The sequence below is a fragment of the Monodelphis domestica genome, chromosome 7 (assembly GCF_027887165.1).
Source record: "Monodelphis domestica isolate mMonDom1 chromosome 7, mMonDom1.pri, whole genome shotgun sequence".
Lineage (NCBI taxonomy): Eukaryota > Metazoa > Chordata > Mammalia > Didelphimorphia > Didelphidae > Monodelphis > Monodelphis domestica.
Window position 1 is genome coordinate 178,076,331 of NC_077233.1, and position 17,916 is coordinate 178,094,246.

At 37.7% G+C, this 17,916-nt stretch overlaps 1 protein-coding gene across 1 annotated transcript; it reads right to left on the bottom strand.

Annotated features, from left to right (window-relative positions):
- Positions 1-17,154: 17,154 nt before the first annotated feature.
- On the bottom strand, positions 17,155-17,457 carry LOC100026374 (small ubiquitin-related modifier 2-like). Its single transcript, XM_001376972.4, has 2 exons — positions 17,304-17,457; positions 17,155-17,246 (listed from the first exon to the last, which is right to left on the bottom strand). Exons 1-2 carry the CDS (start codon positions 17,455-17,457, stop codon positions 17,155-17,157), a joined length of 246 nt encoding a protein of 81 aa, XP_001377009.2.
- Positions 17,458-17,916: the final 459 nt, after the last annotated feature.

Below are 17,916 nucleotides of genomic sequence, written 5' to 3' on the forward strand. Positions count from 1 at the left end.
TTTAGGTCGAATTGTCATTTTTATCATATTATCTCATTCTACCCATGAACAATTAATATTTTTCTAGTTCTTTAGATCAGATTTTATTTGTATGGAAATTGTTTTATAATTCTGTTCATATAATTCCTAGGTTTGCTTTGGCAGGTAGAATCCCAAGTATTTTATATTGTCACAATTATTTTAAGTGGAATTTTTGCTTCTTTCATATGTTTCTGGGACTTATTGGTATTATAGGGAAATACTAGTAATTTATGTGGGTTTATTTTATATCTGCAACTTTGCTAAAATTGCTAATTATTTCAACTGATTTTCTAGTTAATTCTTTAGGATTTCATAAATATATGATTATATCACCTACAAAGAGTGATAGTTTTGTTTCCTCATTGTATTCTAAGTTCACTTTCTTTTTTCATTGCTATAGCTAGCATTTCTAATAAATATCATATGTAAACACACACATATATATATATATATACATATATATAAAATGCTGAATAATAATGGTCATAAAAGGCATCCTGGCTTGCAAATATCTTATCTTAGTAGGAATACTTCTAGCTCATTCCCATTACAGATAATGTTTGCTGATGGTTTTATAAAGATATTACTTATTATTTTAAGGAAAGGTCCATTTTTTCCTATGCTTTCTGTTATCCTTAATAAGAATAAGTGTTGTATTTTGTCAAAAGCTTTTTCTGAATCTATTGAGATGGTCATATGGTTTCTATTGGTTTTGTTATTGATATAGTAAATTATACTGATGTTTTTCTAACATTGAAGTATTCCTAAATTCCTGGTATAAATCCCACATGTCATAATGATCTTTGTGAGATAGTTCTATAATCACCTTGCTAGTATTTTATTTAGATTTTTTTCATCAATATTCATAAAGGAAAATTGTCTATAGTTTTCTTTCTCTGTTTTTGTTTTTCCTGGTTTAGGTATCAGCACCATAATTCTATGGTAAAAAGAATTTGTTAGAACTCCTTCTTTGACTATTTTTCTAACTTGGTTACACAATATTAAAATTAATTCTTCTTTAAATGTTTGGTAGAATTCACTATGAATATATTTGGTCCTTGGTGATTTTTTCTTAGGAGCTCTTTGATAGCTTCTTCAACTCTTTTCCTTTCTTTTCCTTTCTTTTCCTTTCTTTTCTTTTCTTTTCTTTTCTTTTCTTTTCTTTTCTTTTCTTTTCTTTTCTTTTCTTTTCTTTTCTTTAACCCTTACCTTCCATCTTAGAATCAATCCTGTGCATTGGTTCCAAGGCAGAAGAGTGGTAAGGGCTGGGCAATGGGGGTTAAGTGACTTACCCAGGTTCACATAGCTAGGAAGTGTCTGAGGCCAGATTTGAACCCAGGACATCCCATCTCTAGTCCTGGCTCTCAATCCACTCTTCAACTCTTTTCTAAAATATGATTCTTTGAGTATTCTATTTCCTCTTCTGTTAATCTGGGTAGTATATATATATATTTTAACCCTTACCTTCCGTCTTGGAATCAATACTTGGGTATTATTTCCAAGGCAGAAGAATGGTAAGGGCTAGGCAATGGGGGTCAAATAACTTGCCCAGGGTCACATAGCTGGGAAGTGTCTGAGGCCAGATTTGAACCTAGAACCTCCCGTCTCTAGGCCTGGCTCTCAGTCCACTGAGCCACCCAGCTGCCCCCCTGGGTAGTTTATATTTTTTTGTAAATATTCATCCATTTCACTTAGATTATAAGACTTATTAGCATATAATTGAACAAAATAACTCTTAATTGCTTTAATTTCCTCTTCATTGTTGGTGAATTTACCATTTTAATTTTTTATAATGATAATTTTCTTTCTTTTAAATCAAATTTTAAAATTGTTCATGTATTTTATTGGTTGAAAGTCACAACTTTAAAAAAGTCAATTCTTAGCATCTGTCCAATGTTACTTTAGTCATTAGGGATATAAGGGTTATGAAGAATGATGAAGTTAAGGGACCTGCCCTCTGCTTAGTTGAGGAAGTACAATAAAAGAATAAGAGAGTGACCTACTTAAGACCATGTATAAATGTAATGGGAGATCAGAGATGAATGAAATCTGTGTGTACTGGAGAAGCCAAAGAAGGTGTCACTGGAGGACTTAGGATTTCAATAAGGCCTGGAAGAAAACATAGTTAAGAGATGATAGATGACTTATCTGGACACTACATGAGGGCACATAAAGGTACTCCCTTTTCTTTAACCATCTTTTCTTGTCTCCGATAAATAATATTTATATGACCATGCCATTTCACTTCATCTATAAAATGGGATGATAACAATGTCCCTACTACCTAATTCATAGGATTGTTATAAGGATTAAATGAGATAATATATAGAATATTTTGTAATTCTTAAAGCACAATATAAAAATCAGCTATTTTCATTACTTTTCTACTACTGTCTTGATTGCTTCCTCACCAAGTTTCTTTCTGCTGTTTCTATTTTAAAATTTGCCTTATAGCCTGAATTTTCAAGAGATGATGCTTTTTTGTTGTTGTTGTTGTTTACCAAGGTCCAAATTAAAAAAAAAAACAGGGATGCCAAAATTCATTTAATTAAACAATGCACGGAGGAAGAAACTGAGGTCAAGTGACTTGATCAAGATCACATTAGTGATAAATAGCAGAGTCAAAGTCAGAATTGACATGGTCTCCCTTCAGATTTAACATTCGCTCCCCATTCCTAGACTGAATCTACCCCAGGTGGCAGAGTTTCATGGGGTACAGAGTCTTCTACATTGCCATGGAAAGCACACTTTCATTCCTTTTCCAGTCATTTTGTGGCTCTTGTACTCTATGGAGATTAAGTCTTGTAAATCCAGAGAGGTTTTAAAGCTTTTAAGGTAATGAAATTACACAAAATATACCAACCTGGGAGTGTTGCCTTGGGCTCAGACAAGACTCCAGGATTTTCCAGTCACCTCAAACTCTACTATGGTGAGCTATTACATGATCTTCAGCATATAATGTCCATATTTAAAAGTCACTGCCAAAAGACCTTCAAATCAATATTATCCCCCCCCAGCATTTCTTCACATATTACATTAAAAAAAAAAAGACTAATCCCTTGGAGTGTTGTAAAGAAGTTTTAGTGCAGAGCATATATATGTTATAAATGTTTCATCATTATTCTTTGGGATTTATTTAACATTTTAGTCAGCAGTCCCTTTGGAATTTTGATTGATTACTAGGCAAATTAGACAAGAAAAACCCTATTGTAAGAAGACTGCAAATACAAGCTATCTTTACATATGTTGGAAATACATTTTAGAGATTGCCTCAAATTGAGAAATCTACAAATGTTGTACCACATGATAGAAAAGACCCCTGTAGAAAGGAGGATTTGTTCTTGTTATTAAAGCCATTAGATGATTACCCGTTTTTCTCTCCAAAGCTCTCTCTTTTATGAGTACTCTTTTAGTTCTGGGAATTTTTAGGGGGTGGGGTGGGTAGAGATTTTTCTCTGTTTATATTGGTCTCCTTTAGGTACTATATTTCTTAATTGCTTATAGCTTCTAATTAAATAAGATTAGTCATTTATCTTTTAATAAAGGGCTTTACCCCTGGTTTAAATCAGAAATAAATGAGAGAAAAAGATGGGATGAAGTCTGGGACAGTTCCAGGGAGTAGGAATCAATTGAAAACCCACAAGGAGTTGGCTGTGTGAATTGTGAATATTCAAACCTAGAAATTCTCCCTGAGTGACTCTGAAAACTTTCTCATATTCAGAAAAAAATTACTCCAGATTTAAACTCTAAGGAAAACCAAAAGAAACCTCTCAACACTCATCCTGTATCAGATATTTATGAACTGTGTGAGTGTAGGCAAGCCAGTTCTCTTCTGTGGGTCTCAGTTCTCTCATCTGTAAAATGAAGGCTTTGGAATGGATGATCACTGGAATACCACCCAGCTCTAAGGCTGTGATTCCATGATCTATGGTATCATTTCCTCCTTCTATTACTCCATTGAGCATGAGAATGGACCTATCCTATAGGAAAAGAAAATAATGAAAATCATATCACTATATCTCAATTTATAGAGCACTTTTACTTTCAAAGTACTACTCAGTTAATTATTTCATTTTATTCTCAGCACAAATATATAAGGTATAGCCACAGGTGGAGAGATGGGAGTTGGTAGATAGGAATATCAATTCAGAAAGAAGCTAAGTGAACTGTCCAAGATTGAACCAAGAGTCAAAGGTGGAGTCCTGATGACAGCTTAAAGTCATAATGAGAGGCAACATGTTATAGTGGAGAGAGTTTTGATCTTGGTGTCATGGGGACCTTCGTTCCAGTACCACCTTGGTTGTACACAAACTGTACTGTCCTGGGAAAATTACTAAATTTCTCTGTTCCCCAGGGAACTCTATGAACCCCAGACTGATAAAAATCTCAATTCCTAGAAGCTTTTGATACCAACAAAATTATACATCTGGTCAAAATAAACAAGCTTCTTAATGATCAAATCTTCAATCTTAGCTAGAGTATTTCATCTTAAGTTAGTCTAGATGCACGTAGTCTGGGAACCACTTATGGTTCTGGAGAATGAGTGATCGATGGATTGATTCTTGTTGCACTAATGTATAATATAACAATTTTATTGCTTTTATTTCTATTCTGAGTGACTCTTCATGCTTCTATCAGTAATGTTTCAGCCACTGCTCTTAAGTTACTTCATTTTGTTGATGTTTATTGGGAAAAACTGAGTGGTATAATTTTGTGAGATCCTTTCCCCCAACTAGAGTGGTAATCATACTCCCAGATATACAGTAGAATTTTTTAAAAAATGTTTTATTAATGCTCTCTCTTCTTTTCTCCCTTCCTGTGCCCTTCTATCTCCTCACCTCTCCTCTCCTTTCCTCTTTCCTCCCCTTTTCTCCCTTCCTCACCTCTCTTTTCCATCATCATTCTTCCATCCTCCTAAGTCTCACACAGAACTTTTTCCTGAGTCCCTTACTTCTAGTCCATCTCTTTTACATTTGGCAGGAGTCAACAATCATTTAATAAGTGTCTATTAAGTGCTATGCACTTTACTAATCACAGGAAGCATGCCTTACTATTAGTCCTCTGAAGCAACTTCATTGATCAAAGTTCTGAAGTCTTTCAATTTTGTTTTCTTTTACATGATTGTTGTCATCCTATTAATCATTCTCCTGGTCCTCTGCATCAGTTCACATAAATATTTTCAAGTTTCTATGAAAGCATCATATTCGTTGCTTCTCAGAGCACAAGAGTATTCTCCAATATTCGTGTTCTACAATTTATTCAAATATTTCCCCATCATGGAGCACTCATTTTTTTTTTTGCCTAGTTATTTGCTATTACAAAAAGTACTGCCACAAATATTAGGTGGTGTTGGGGAGTGGTGTGTGTGTATGTGTGTGTGTGTGTGTGTGTGTGTGTGTGTGTGTGTGTGTGTGACCTTTCCTTCTGTCTTTGACCTACTTGAGATTGATGTATAATCAATAAAATACAAAATACAAAATAAAATCCAATTAAGTATTGCCTAGTCAAACACCAGATTTTGTACAACTTTTAGGAACAAATAACAATGACTTAATTGTCTAGAATCTTTCTCCTCAAAAACCACTGATATCTAATTCTAAGAAAATGGATAATAAAATACTTTTCATTGACTATCTATTGTATATACTCTAAAAATGCCCAAACTTTCTCAACTTCTGCATTGAAAAAAATAAACACAAAAATAACAATACAACCTTTGCATTCATAGCTCTTAATTTTTACTATTTAGATGGGGCTTGTTAGTTAATAAGATCCCTAGATGCACAGAAAATGTGTCCTGAGTAAATACTGGAAGGGAAAATAGTTCGTGCACTTACATGGCAGTTATCTTTGTGGCAAACCATAATTTTAATTTTGGAGCCTAGTGTCATGCATGAGCAAATAGCTCTCTTGTTTGTGGATCAGGATACTTGCATCAATTTGGAAGCTATATTATTGGGCCTCTTTGCTGCTGGTGTCCTAAGGTTGTTTTGGGAGTCTAGGGTATTGGCAGTAGCTAGCAAAGTGGCATCAAGGAATGTAGCATGTTACAATGGAAAAAAAATTGTCTCTGGGGTCATTTTGAAATCCTCTGCTATTTACTACACAGGCGATGTTGAGCAAATCCCTCAACCTCCTTAGGTATTGGTTTCTTGTTTATAGAATGAGAATGAGAATATTGAACGAGCTGTCCTCTGTTGTCTCTTCTCCATCTCAGACCTGCTGAATGATAGAATTTTAGGCTTGGAAGGGGCTGGTCAGATCATCCATTTTACAGATGAGGAAACAGCCCAGAGAGCAGACACGATTTGCCCAGGGTTCCACAGCTAGTCAGTGGTAGAGGATGGTCTAGAATCCAGTGCTCCTGACTTTTAGTCCTAGGATCCTTCAGATTTTTTGGCTTCTCCTCTCTCTGTGGGTCTATGATTGTTAGAGAATGAGCTTGGGTTCCCCTACATGCCTCTTTCTGCCACATATCACCTCCTTCCTTGGGATTAACCCTCATGAAACGTTTCCAATTTAAAGTTTAGATGTGCTGGGAGGGACTCTGTATCTCAGAGGGTCCCTGCACCCTCAATGTCCAAAGTACACGAAGTCATGATCCTCCCATTCATTGTGCATGTGGTATGTCAGTGGTGCCTCCTTGCCTTTCCAGAATTCCAGATTCTGAGTGGATCTCAGAAGACAAACGAGAGAAATTGTTTTTGATTTATTAGTCAAAAACACTTCCTTCACTTTTCTCTTTTGAGATTTAGACTCAAAACATTAAAGTGGGGGTGTGGAAAAATGTCATATTGTTTTGAAAGTGAGGAATGCATTCAAGTCTTTCAGTCAGATCAGAAAAATGTCTTCTTGGGCTGACCAATCAGAATGCCAGTTTCTGTGTCCTGTTTTCCTCCTCTCTCTACATTCCCCCATCAGAGTCCTGCCTTGCCCTTCATCTCTCCTGTCCCCTGACTGTGTCCTAACCTTTTTTTTTCCCTATAAGTTTAGTGAGAATACTATTTGGGTTGTTTCCCTTTCTAGATGAATCTGGTTTGACTGATCCTTTCCTACAGGTCCCAGGCAATTTTTCAGGATTTCCAGAGCCACTGAAGTGAGTACAGATTTTCAGGCTTTGCCAGGAAGTGTTTTTAATTCTCTTGTCATCCTTTTTAAAAGGAGGGAGAGGGAGGAACATCACCACACACAATCCCTGTACCAGTAAGTGCAGAATAAAGGACACAGAACCTGTGCGAATTGGCTGCAGCTCTTCCCATATTGGCTCCATTGTCGACAATAATGCATCCAAGGGAAAAGGCTTTGGGAGGAGAGCCAAGCATTGATTTGTTTTTGAAGCTCTACTGGTATGTTGGCTGCTGTGTGATCTTTTGTGAAACCCGGAGATGCAAAGTGCAGCTTGTTTTCAAAAGTTGTTGCCAGTGGCTAAGACAGATGCTTTTTCGAATGTTAACCAGTGAGCTGTGAGGCATCATGACTGGAGTGCTTTGCTAGCTACAGCGGTCCCGGAAGCTTGAAAATAAGGCTATCATGACCTTTGCTTAGTTTTCTCTCTTCTTTTCCTTAGAAAGAACTTCTTCACAAATGATCTGAATGGATGCAGGACTTGGTACTGTGCATCTGCTTGACTATGTAGTACTGATGCTGCTGATAGGGATGATCTGAGTCTCTGGTACTTTTCCTTATTCATTATCTAACTCAAGTACCACTTAGGATCTCATCCTTGGTTACTTAAGCCCACACTGATGTGTGGATTCATTCATCCGCCTTAGATTTTTGTAAGACTCCTTTCCTTCCTTCCTTCCTTCCTTCCTTCCTTCCTTCCTTCCTTCCTTCCTTCCTTCCTTCCTTCCTTCCTTCCTTCCTTCCTTCCTTCCTTCCTTCCTTCCTTCCTTCCTTCCTTCCTTCCTTCCTTCCTTCCTTCCTTCCTTCCTTCCTTCCTTCCTTCCTTCCTTCCTTCCTTCCTCCCTCCCTCCCTCTCTCTGTCTCTCTCTCTGTCTCTGTCTCTCTCTCTCTCTCTCACCCCCTCATTTTATATGTGAGGAAATTTTAGCTAAGAGAGGAGAAATGGCTTACCTAAGGTCACAAAGTAATAAATGGTCAGACCTGGGTTTGAACCCAGGCAATCCAATTCCATAATTATTTACTATCTTGTTCAAGGGCTCAACATGGATTGGATTGCCTGTCTATTTATACAAAGACCATTCTAGTTAAGCTTGTATAACCTCACTAGCAGGTGGGCCACAGGGTGATGAATATTCTCAATGGGGAATATCAAGAAGATTATCTCCCAAGTTGTAGAGGGGCTTAGATATATAGTATTGTGTAATGGAAACTGAGTAGGCTTTGGAGTCAGAGATTTCAGTTCAAATCCTGGTTCTGCCTTTCCTACCTATGTGACCTTGGGCAAATCCCTTAACTTATTTTCCTTATTTGTAAAATGAGGGAGTTGGATGAAATGAACTCTATGGTCCCTTCTAGCTCTAAATTCATGATTAGCTGAGGAAGTACTACACTGATGCAATTATTTCTTTTTGAAGTGTTGAAGATGTATGTCTTGCTTCTCAAATTCTATTCAATCAAAATTCAACACACACTTTGCAAGTGTGTTAGGCTTAGCATGGACTGGACTGTCTTTCTATTATCCACTGTCCAATCTAGTTAAGCTTATAGAACCTCATTAGCAAATTGACCACAGAGTGAAGAATTTTCTTCCAGCACAATATCTTATAGACCATCTCCCAAGTTATATAGAGGCTGCAGGTCTGTAGTTTTGTGAAATAGAAATTAGTGGGTCCAATTCCATTCCATCAGATTCAACATACATCTGTCAAGTGCCTCCTGGGTACATAGCAGTGTTCTAGGGACTTAGAAAAATACAAAGTTGACATGGTACATGGCTCCTGTCCTAAGTAAACTATAAGCTTCTCACAGACAGTAATCATCATGAATTAGGTTTCTTTTATTTCCATATCTCATATGTATTTCATCTGATTTGGAGAAGGAAATGGCAAATCACTCCAGTATCTTTGCAGAAAAAGAGTCAGACAGTTGAAAAACAATTCAACAATATCAATAACTCATATTCATTCACAGAACCAAGTCAGTTGTCTGATTTATTCTTTTTGTTACACCTGGATTCTCTAACCTCAATGTGGTCCATATCATGTTTTGCTTCTCCCCCACCCCATCCAGTTCAGCACCTATTTTACTACTAAAATTAGAGATTGGCCAAGTGGAACAATTCAGTTCATAAAGTATTTGTTGTGTGGGAGGAGCTGGACTAAATGTATTAAGAAGTATAACCAAAGGAGCATGATTTTTGATTAACATGATTTTTGACTGCATATCAAAAGGATAATGCCCAGAACAAGGGTGATGAGAATCCCACTGTACCCTGCTAAGTTTAAATCACATAAAGAATATTCTTTTTGGTTTGGGGTAAAATATTTTAGGGATGCCACTTATAAATTAGAAAGGGACTAGCAGAAAACAAGTAGGACGTTAAGGGGAATAAAGACTAAGAGATAGATTGGGTTAACCTGGGGTATTTTGCTAGAAAATAGAAACTGAAGAGACATCTGGGGATCCTGAAGGACTGTTACATGGAAGACAGATTTTACATGATATCCCAAAAGTCATAGTTCAGTTTTCAACTTAAATAACTTTATATGTGCAACTGCTACAATCTTATAAAAACATAATTTTAAAACTTAATCACTTGAATTTTTTTATATCATTTAGTTCTGAGAATTCTTAAAAACACATTTAAAATTTTAACTTTAACAAGAGAGAGCATCTTGCCATTATGTATTGTTTGTGTGATAGTTTCTGGAAGATAATTTCTCAAAAAAGTTGATTTTAGAGGAAGTCTTTTTGTTTGGAAACCTGGTAACCTGATTTATCTTCATTAGAAATTTTCTTTTTTTTATTTGAAAATTTTTATTTAATTAATTGATTTAGAATATTTTTCCATGATTACATGATTCTTGTTCTTTCCCTCCCCTCCTCCCACTCCCCTCCCGTAGCCAAGGAGCAATTCCACTGGGTTTTTACATGTGTCATTGATCAAGACCTATTTCCATATTATTAATATTTGTACTAGGGTGATTGTTTAGAGTCAACATCCCCAATCATCTCCCCATAGACCCATGTGATCAAGCAATTGTTTTTCTTCTATGTTTCTACTCCCATAGTTCTTTCTCTGGATGTGGAAAGTGTTCTTTCTCATAAATCTCTCAGAATTGTCCTGGATTATTGCATTTCTGCCAGTAGAGAAGTCCATTATATTCAATTGTGTCACTGTGTATCAGTCTCTGTCTCCTGGTTCTGCTCCTCTCACTCTGCATCAATTCCTGTATTCAAGGAGAAGGGTAACCATGAGGCAACAGTTTCATAGAAACCAAGAAAAGTGTTCAGGATTGGTGAACAGAATCAAAAGCTACAGAGAAGTCAAAGAGGACAAGGAATGAGGAAGGCTTATCAAATTTAGCTATTCAGATCTCATTGTTATTCCATGAGGGAGTAGTGTAAATAAAGTTAAAAGTCAAATTGCTTTAGGTTGAGAAGTGAATGAGTAGTGAGGAAGAAGAAGCAACTCAAACTTAGACTGCTTTTTCTATTAGTTTGGCAGTAAAATGAGGAAAGAAATAGAAAACTCTAGAGGGTGATAAAGTCAAAGTAGTAGGTGGTCTCTTTCTTTCTTTCTTTCTTTCTTTCTTTCTTTCTTTCTTTCTTTCTTTCTTTCTTTCTTTCTTTCTTTCTTTCTTTCTTTCTTTCTTTCTTTCATCACCTTTTGACATTCCTTCTGATGGATTTTCATCTTGGTATCTAACTCCAGATGATATCTAACCATCTTGGCAACTAACTTTAAGATATCTAACATGAAACATGTATATGTATTTCATGTCAATGTAACTGGATTCTAAGTTTCTTTTAAACAAAGATGATATATATATATACCTTTTATTCTTAACCTCTATCTTTTTTTTTCTGTCTCTCTGTTTCTTCCTCCCTCTATTTGGGCAGACAGCAAGTGTTTAGTAGATAAAAGGTGAAATTAATTCACTTCAAGAAAAATCTTTAAGTGTCCATTATAATATATATGTATACATATATATGTGTGTGTATATATATATATATATATATATAGCAGTGCATGTATATAAAACAACACACCTATAATCTACATAGACAATAGATAGAAATATATAGATAGTAGATAGATCTATAGATGGATAGGTGGGTAAATAGAAAGGTAAATAGGTAGACAGATGATAGAAAGATACATATATGTATATATAGATGAATGGGTCGATAGATGATAGATTGAAAGATATTGATAGTATGTGGATAGAATTTGCTCCCCAGGACTCTCTCACCCAGCATCCCATTTTCACACATAGTTTTGTTCTGAACCCGTGATTTCATCCCAATAAATATATTCCTGGTATAGAATCTCTCTTCACTGATGCAGATGAGTCATTCATCAGCTATTTCAGAGGTAGAATGGGGATGAAGACTTTTGGGGACCATGAGGAGGCTGAACATTAATTTTCTATACTGGACCACTCAAGACTGTTCTATTAACAAGGAGGCTGACAAAATTGGTGGAATGAAATTTCAGTTTCAAGCACTAGCAATGCTTGAACTCTCTCTCCTAAATACAAGCAGATGAACATGGATGCTTCCCCCTTTAGAATCCAGAACATGGGGAATTGAGCACAAACTGGCAGTGAGTGATATTCCACCCGACTTTAGGTGATTATGTTTGTTAATAATGATTATTGCTCCCATGTAATATTTGCATGATAAACTATAGACATCTGGTGGTTTTTTTTTGGTCTTGTTGTTAGAAAACAAGAAGTAAGCTAAATGCTGATAATATGCAGAGTCTACCACACAGACTAAAAATAAAGTCGGCTGGCTTACTTAATTTCTGCATGCCAGCAATTCTGAATCACTCATATACGCTGCATTAGTTGCCTTGGAAACAAGTGACTGCGTATGCAGCACACTGAGAGTACACAATTTGTGGGCTTGGCCCCTGGGGGTCCCATTACAGAATTTCTTATGTTTAGAAATATTTTGTAATAAGGCCCCTGGTGTCACTTATTAGCAGTAAAGTGTGCAGCTGCCTTCATCAGCATCAACCACCAATTTGTTTCTTATGGAAATGAACCAGCATAGATGGCGGGTGAGATTTTAAAGGTTTTTATGTGTGAACAGAATCGTGGCCTCCTTGGAGTGTTATATTGCCACTTGATATTTTCCCAAGAATTTCAACTTCTTTTGGGTGGGGTGGAAGGGTCTTTCTTCACCCCTTTCCCCACCTTAAACCTGAGGTATTGGCTAAAGTCCTTAAGTGATGTGAATTCCTGAAGGCCACTTGAAGATTCAGGTCTTCTCTGAAGGGCACTTTACAACTCTGGTGTTTGCATTCTGTTTCTTCTGAAAGTGTAGATTTTAGATTACAGCCGATTTTAAGCATCACTGGCACAACCAATTCAGGGAGCCCTGGGTTGGTAAACCTGTTTGGTAATTTTGTGTTATTTCAGTGCTGCTTGTAAAACAGAAAGAGAGGATCTATCAAGGAGAGATTTTGTTTATTGTCTGAGCGATGCTGAGATGCCAGGGGAGAAGGCGAGAATTATCCTGCTCTACTCCAGCCCCCACCTCCATATTTACCTTCTTGATCCTTTTCCAAGTCTCTAAATGTCTCAAGTAATTGAGAATGGGGCTCAGGCTCTTCTAATGACTTTGAGCACTCTGCAGGGAAGACCAGCAGTTTGGCACTCCCAGGTGGTTTCTACCTAGTCAGAAGGAACATGTGATTTATCAACACTCCAGAGCGTCGGATGTCGGATGCTTTTGAACAGGTTCTGTAGATGAGTGGTGTACCCCTGCAGAACACACCTGTGAACTTGCAGGCCTTTGGTGGAAAGTGATTCTTGGATAGGGAACATTTATTTCTCCATCCCTCCTCCCCTTTCTTGTGGGAAATATTGTGATGGGGAGGAATACTAGTGACTGACAGAATGCCTTGGATGGATAAGTGCTCCTTTTGAAGAGAATATGGAAAAAGGGACATGACTGGCTGGTTGTCCAATTTTGAAATGGAAAGATGGAGGCCCTGCCTGTCTAGGGAACCCAAGTAACAAGTGGGTTAACAATGGTGGAGTGGATAACTTGCATAGCAATGAGGTCAGGAAGAAGAGTGAGCCCACTCTTCCGGCCCAGAGGGAGAGAGGCTTTTAGCACCGTAGTCTCCAAATTCTGTAAAAAATCTCATTTCTTGATAGTTGGATGAAAATGGAAAGAAAGGAGCAATAAATGCAGGTGCAGCCCCTGAGTGAGATTAGCAAATGCAGCGACTGGCTGTTCTAATTCCAGAGTTGCTCATTTGGTGAAAATAAGCAAGGTTTGAGCTGCAGTTGCAATTTAAAAGAATGTATTATATGTGCCCTGAGTCTGAGTCATGTACAATTCTCACCAACTCCCAGGAAGGGGCGATTTCTCTCCCAGGGCCTCCTAGATCAACAGTCTCATTTAAAGCAGCTTCCCCCTTACAGGAAAACGAAATGTTTGGGGACTGAAAGACGCGGAAGGATAGAGTATGAAAGAAAAAAATTAAAAAGCTAAAAAATATTTTTAAGCAGTGCTTGATTTACATATGCTGGAACTAAGTACATTGTTTCTTGATTTACTAAGGTTTACTAAGCATTTTACATACATTATCTCTGTTGACCTTCCCCCAAATCTAGTGAGATAGCTGTTTTATCATTCCCACTTTCTATAGATGAGGATACTGAGATCCAAAGAGATTAAGTGACTTGTCCAAAGTTAGACAGGAGGCAGGTGGCAAAGGCGAAATTGGGACCTTTAAAAATTATCTTTTTTTTTTTTTAATTTAGCCATATCTTTCCTTAATCCTCCCAGTGGGAAAGTATTCTCTCTTCTTTAAATTTTGCCAGATCTTTCCCTAATCCTCCCAATGGAAAGAGTTCTCTCCTCTTCAAATCTTTCTAAAGTAATTTTATTTTTTCCTTTAAGTACCTTGTATCTTCATACAATTTGAAATGGGCCCCCACTTCCAGTTGTGCCCTCCTTGAGGGCAGGGATGGTGTCATTTTTCATTTTTACTTCCTCCACACAGAATACCATAAAGAGGTGCTTAACTAATATTTCTCAAATTTTAGATTCCCAGGCAAATGCCTTTTTATTATTATTATTATTATTTGTCTCCAGAGGCAAACTGGGAAGACTGGAGGGCTGAAGGGGATGATGGAATCAGACTTCCCTCCTGAAACTGCTATGTTAAAACTGGGGTGGGCTGCCTTAGGACATCCCAAGCAGCCAAGACAGAGCCAGGAGTCTCTTGATTCTCTGAGAGTGATCTCAGCTGAGGCTCTTGTCCTCAGCCTTGTCACTTTCTTTGTTTCACCGTTTCTGCGTCCTCCTGACCACATACACACACACCTGCCTGCTCCACCATGACCCCTACCTCTAACCTCTCCCACTAAGCCTGCCGACTGAGGGAAGGAATCTTTGGCTATCATCTTGCTCAGCCCTACCTGACCTACCACCCTCAGCTCGGAGAGCTCAGGCTGGAGCATCAGCCTTCCTGACCCAGCACATGCCCAATCCTCTGCTCTAATTAGCCAGACTTGGCAGCTGCTCCCCAGTCCAGTCCTCCAGCCTTGCTCCTGAATATTAATTCCCAACACCTGCCTGCCTGACCTAGTCCACCCTGGTTCTTGCAGGAGGAATTCCCAGCCTGTTCAGGAGATGATCTCCAAGCTGACTCTAGGTACTCCACGGCCCACCCAGAGGAGAATGACCTCTTTAAAGGGACGGTGTGGATTTTCAAATGAAGATCTTGAGTTTCTTTTGTTTTAAAAATAGTTTTAGGAAGAGAGAATAGAGGTTTGGAAAGGGGAGGAAGAGAGGAAGGAGGAGTGGAAGGGGAAAAGGAAGGGAGAAGGGAAAGGGAGAAGTGAACTAGAATGAGGATATTTCAGAGCCAAAAAAACTTTTTTTTTTTAATGGACTTGAACAAGAGGATGATTTGGGCGACTTGTCTATAGGAATATTCCTTCACCTTCATGTAGCTATTTATGATTCATGGAGCTTTACTGACAGTGGGATGCCTCAATTCATCTTCTGAGAGGGGAAAATCTCTTTTAAAAAGTTGGGCTGTGTAGAAGAGGAATGAATGGTGCCATTGACTAAGGAAGCTTAGAGCTGGGTAATTCGTAGTCTGAAGACCTGGGTTCAAAAACCCAATTCTACTACTTACCTGGGGAAAATCACTGACTTCTTGGATTAGTTTCCATATCTGTAGTGGGGTTAGGCTTGGATATTCCTTTCCAGCTCTAAATTCTTTGGTTTTATGATTCTTTCATGGGTTGGCTAGCTTGTTTACTTCTAGGAAAATCTACAGGTATGCAATATTCTGAGGACAGAAATAGTCCAGGTACCACTTGCAGGTGGGAAAGCCTATGTTGTGGCTACATTCAGGTTCTGGAAAGGGAGTGCAGGTGCCTCAGGAGGCTGAAGCTGGTTGAAAGGTCTGTTGAGACATTACAGAGAAGGAATATGCATCGTGGATTATATCATATGTCTTTTGTACTATTTCTATCTCTGATTATGCCATTACTAACAGAAAAAAAATCATTGGAACATTTTCCTTAATATATCTTGGCATTCCTACTTCCTAGCTGAGTGCTTTGAATGTAGTAGGCATTTAATAAATATTGAAGCAGTCAGGTGGCATGGAAGCCAATCGAATGCTGGAAGGAAGATCTGTGTGTAAAGTCTGCCTCAGATACTTTCTGGTTTGATCCTAGGCAATTTATTTAATTTCTCTTGGACTCACTTTCCTCATCTGTAGGATAGAGATAGCCCTTACAAGGCTTTTGGGGGAGAAAAATATATATAAAGCACTTCAAGTGCCATATAAATACCTTATAAAAGGAACAAGGTAGCTTAGTGGATGGAGCCCTGGACCAAAAGTCAGAAAGGCCTGTGTTCAAATTTGACCTTACACACTAATTAAGTGTGTGGCTCTGTACTAGTGCCTTAACTTCTGTCTGACTCAATTTCCTCATCTGTAAAAGAGGATTATGATAGCACCTACCTCTCAGCATTGTTGTGAGGATAAATTGAGATAACCTGAAGTTGTTTATAAAAATGCTGATGATTATTCTTTTTATATTAGTTAATATTGTTTGACTCAAAGTCAATTCATGTCTTATTGAGGGAGAAGAAAAAAATAGGAAAAATAACAAAAACCATTCCTAAAGAAGATTGTAAAAGGGACTAAGCTTAAGCATTTTATGCTCTGGTTCCTTGTTCCTCTACACTGTGAGGATCTAGATCTAGATCTTGAGTGTTGGGTCTTTTGATTGACTTTCCTGCTAGGTTTGAAATACTGTCGGTAGAATTGCTTTGATTATCAGAGAAACCTTTCAGTGCTACTGTGCTACTTTGTTCCATGATTTCTTTTAAACTTTCAAATCTTATCTCTACCACTTATTAGCATTCTGAGGTTGGGCAAACCCATTTATCTTTCTTTTTTAAATTTTAAACAAGAAGTTTATTTAAACAACAAGGTGTTTGATTTGAAGGGAAAACTATCTAGGATATATTTCTTTATAGTAATTTATTCCTACAGAAAGCCAGAGATTGCTCTATATGTAACAGCTAAGTAAAAAAAAAAATTGTCCTTGGTTTTGCAGTGATAAAAGGAAAACATAGAAATTATTCATTCAAGGTATATGAGGATTTTTTTTTGGTGGGTTTTGGTTATTCTTATTAAACAGTGAGAGGAAAGATAAAAGTTGAATGAGCATATCACTAGCGGAGAAAAATGGATATTTTCACAGAACCAGTTTGTTTTCTCCCCTCCCCATCTCCATTTGATGTCAGTCAAAACATGCCATTAGTCATATACTTAAAACCTTATGCATTATGGCTGGGCAGATACACTAGTTACTTTATGTACAATAAAGGAATGGGGAGAGGGAATAAAGGAAGAGAGAAAACTATAGTGGATATCGATTAACCAAATATTGGTGTTCTAATTGTGAATGAATTTTTTTTCTTCCTTTGGAGCACAGTTCTGGAGTAGAGTTATAGGTTCTCTTTTTGGTAAACACCTCCAGTCTGCTGTTGGAATATATCAATTGTATCTTCATTCTGCATTTCCAACTGTGCAGGTGTGTCTGTTTCATTGATTGCCTGCCCATGAAATCGGAATCTGATGTGCCTCATTGACCAACCCTTTGGTTCGCAATAGGCTTTCATTAGTTTCCTAAGTGGTGTTTGCTTCTTAATCTTAAATTGCACTACTGAGCTGCCTTGCCCTGCCACCTTGAAATTAATGTGGTCCTTGCTTTCAGTCTTGATTCCTTCTTTAGGCTTCGTGTTAGCCATGGTGAGTCTGACGGAGTCCTCAGCTGCCACGTCACAAAAGGGGAATCAAGATGGTTTGCACCAAGGAAACAGGGGGAGAAGTGGCAGCAGAAAGAGGATGGGAAGGAGGAGGAAGAAGAGGAGACATAAATCTGCTCATCCCTGAAGAACCTGTTTGCTTCTCTGCGAAAGGGGGTTGAGGATAGCTGTAGTAATGAAGAGACAACATACTCTTGGAGACAGGTCCTACTCTAGACACGCCTATTATCGACCGTAAGAATCTAGTATAGTACAGATAGCCTTCCTACATGGTAGTGGTGGTGAGGCAGAGTTAGGGATATGGTGTTCCTATGATATGAAAAAGCTCTCATAAAGTTTTTTAACTCTCCTTTCCTATCAGAGAAGAAGTCGATCATAGGTTTGATCATAAAAAAGAACCTGTTGTACAAAGGTATTGTGAAGATCAAAATAGATGTCTGT